A 1974-nucleotide genomic window follows, 5' to 3' on the forward strand; every position below is an offset into this window, starting at 1 on the left:
CACGACGACAGCTGCGTTCAGCCTGCCCCTGCCCCCCCACCCCCCCCCCGCAGAGGACCGCTAGCGAACTTGCAGGTGCTCAACAATCGCTTTTTGGATGAGTGAACGAGGGAATGAGTGAACGAATGAATGAATGAAAGAATACACAAAGAGATGAGAAGGCAGTTTGAGAGCCTGCACTCAGAGCCACACACTTCCATAAACATGTGATTATTACATGTTGGTGACACACGCAAACACACAGGCACCAACACGCAGACTTAGAAGCCCCGTTTCCCACAAACGTGTACAACGTGCAGCTCCAAATGATAGGAACGTACATGTCCATCCGCGGGCCCGCGCACAGGCCTGCGGGTGGCTACCTAGACAGGCCCCGGGAAAGTCGGACATGGCCCCCAGGTCCCCAGAGTCCAGGACACAGACACACAAGACACGCACACGCACACACGCCGGATCTTACACCCTGTTGGACCTGATGTAGCTCACAAAGGGGTAGGAGATTCACTGGGGCCTCCGTCCAGCACCCCCAGGGGGCTATTCCCACAGTGCCCCTCCCCCTCTAGGGCCCCTCGCACACCCCCACCTTGCACTGCAGGTAGACGGTCTGGGGCTTGCCCGCATCGTCCTCGTAGATGACCTGCATGACGTGCGAGCTGCCGAAGCTCTTCTCCTCCACCTTTTCTGCTGCCCGGATGTTGGCTAGCTTGATGAGGGCACTTTTCTGGAATGGGCAGAGCAGGGAGGCTTGGGGGTCCCAGCCAGGGCCCTTCCATTTCCCAGTTCTGGACCTCAGTCTCCCCTTCTGCAGCACCGGGGGTTGGCATAGAGGACCCGGCTCTGGGAGTGACCTCAGCCAGACACAGTGCAGACAGATGGTGACCGAGTACCTGGCCTCTCGAGGGTTCCCAGTGGTCCCGGGAGGTCTGAGCGTTGGAAACGCGTCTGGACTCCCAGCATTTCCCAGGGCTTGAAGGTGGCACCTGCTGGACCAGGCCCTGTGCCTTTTCCCTTATGAATAATTTCCCAACTTGCCTTTACCTCCCCCAGCTCTGAAGTCACAACCCGCCTCCTGGCCCCTTCCCGCTCCACTCCTGCCATCATCCAATACGGTAAAATACAAACGGTAAGGCAAGGAGAAGTTCTGCACCTAACAGATCTACATCCCTGAGGGGCCCCAAGCTGCTGACACTGAGCCTGTGCTCGTGGCCCGAGCCCCTCGTGTCTCCCATCAGAGCTCGCCGGGGCCCTTAGCACACAAATAACCAGTCCCTATGGCCCTCTGGAGAGGACCCACACCCCCCAGCCTGGCATCCAAGCCCACCAACCCCTGCTGACTTCAGTGACCAGCAGAGAAGGGCAGTGCCGTCTCCTGGGAGGAGTGGGGAGACCTGGAGGGGAGCCCTGGGGTCACACATCTGAGCCATCCTGGGGCGGGGACTCCCAAAGGACAGAGGATGGAGGGGCGCCTGGGTGGCTCAGTCAGTTAAGCATCTGACTCTTGGATTTTGGCATCAAAGCCCACTTAAGATTCTTTCTCCCTCTGCCCCTCTCACATGTGCTCTAAAATTTTAAAAAATATTTTTCTTTGTTTTAATTTAATTTTTTTTTTAATGTTTTATTTATCTCTAGGAGAGAGAGAGAGACAATATGAGCAGGGGAGGGTCAGAGAGAGAGGGAGTCACACCCTGAAACAGGCTCCAGGCTCTGAGCTGGCAGTCAGCACAGAGCCCGACGCGGGGCTCGAACCCATGAACCGCGAGATCATGGCCTAAGCGAAAGTCGGACGCTTAACCGACTAAACCACCTAGGCGCCCCTTGTTTTAATTTTAAAACATCTGGGGCGCCTGGGTGGCTCGGTCGGTTAAGCGTCTGACTTCAGCTCAGGTCATGATCTCATGGTTTGTGAGTTCGAGCCCCACGTCGGGCTCTGTGCTGACTGCCAGCTCAGAGCCTGGATCCTGCTTTGGATTCTGT

At 56.8% G+C, this 1974-nt stretch overlaps 1 protein-coding gene across 1 annotated transcript in view; it reads right to left on the bottom strand.

The window, feature by feature from the left end:
• The window catches only part of LOC144242874 (ras GTPase-activating protein 4), a 23952-nt gene that overhangs the window by 4890 nt on the left and 17088 nt on the right, over positions 1-1974 (bottom strand). The window contains exon 17 of the mRNA XM_077777905.1: positions 584-721. Within this exon, the coding sequence (XP_077634031.1) occupies positions 584-721 (138 nt within the window). The remainder of the gene's footprint in view (positions 1-583; positions 722-1974) is intronic.

The sequence above is a fragment of the Crocuta crocuta genome, unplaced genomic scaffold (assembly GCF_008692635.1).
Source record: "Crocuta crocuta isolate KB4526 unplaced genomic scaffold, BGI_CrCroc_1.0 scaffold217, whole genome shotgun sequence".
NCBI lineage: Eukaryota > Metazoa > Chordata > Mammalia > Carnivora > Hyaenidae > Crocuta > Crocuta crocuta.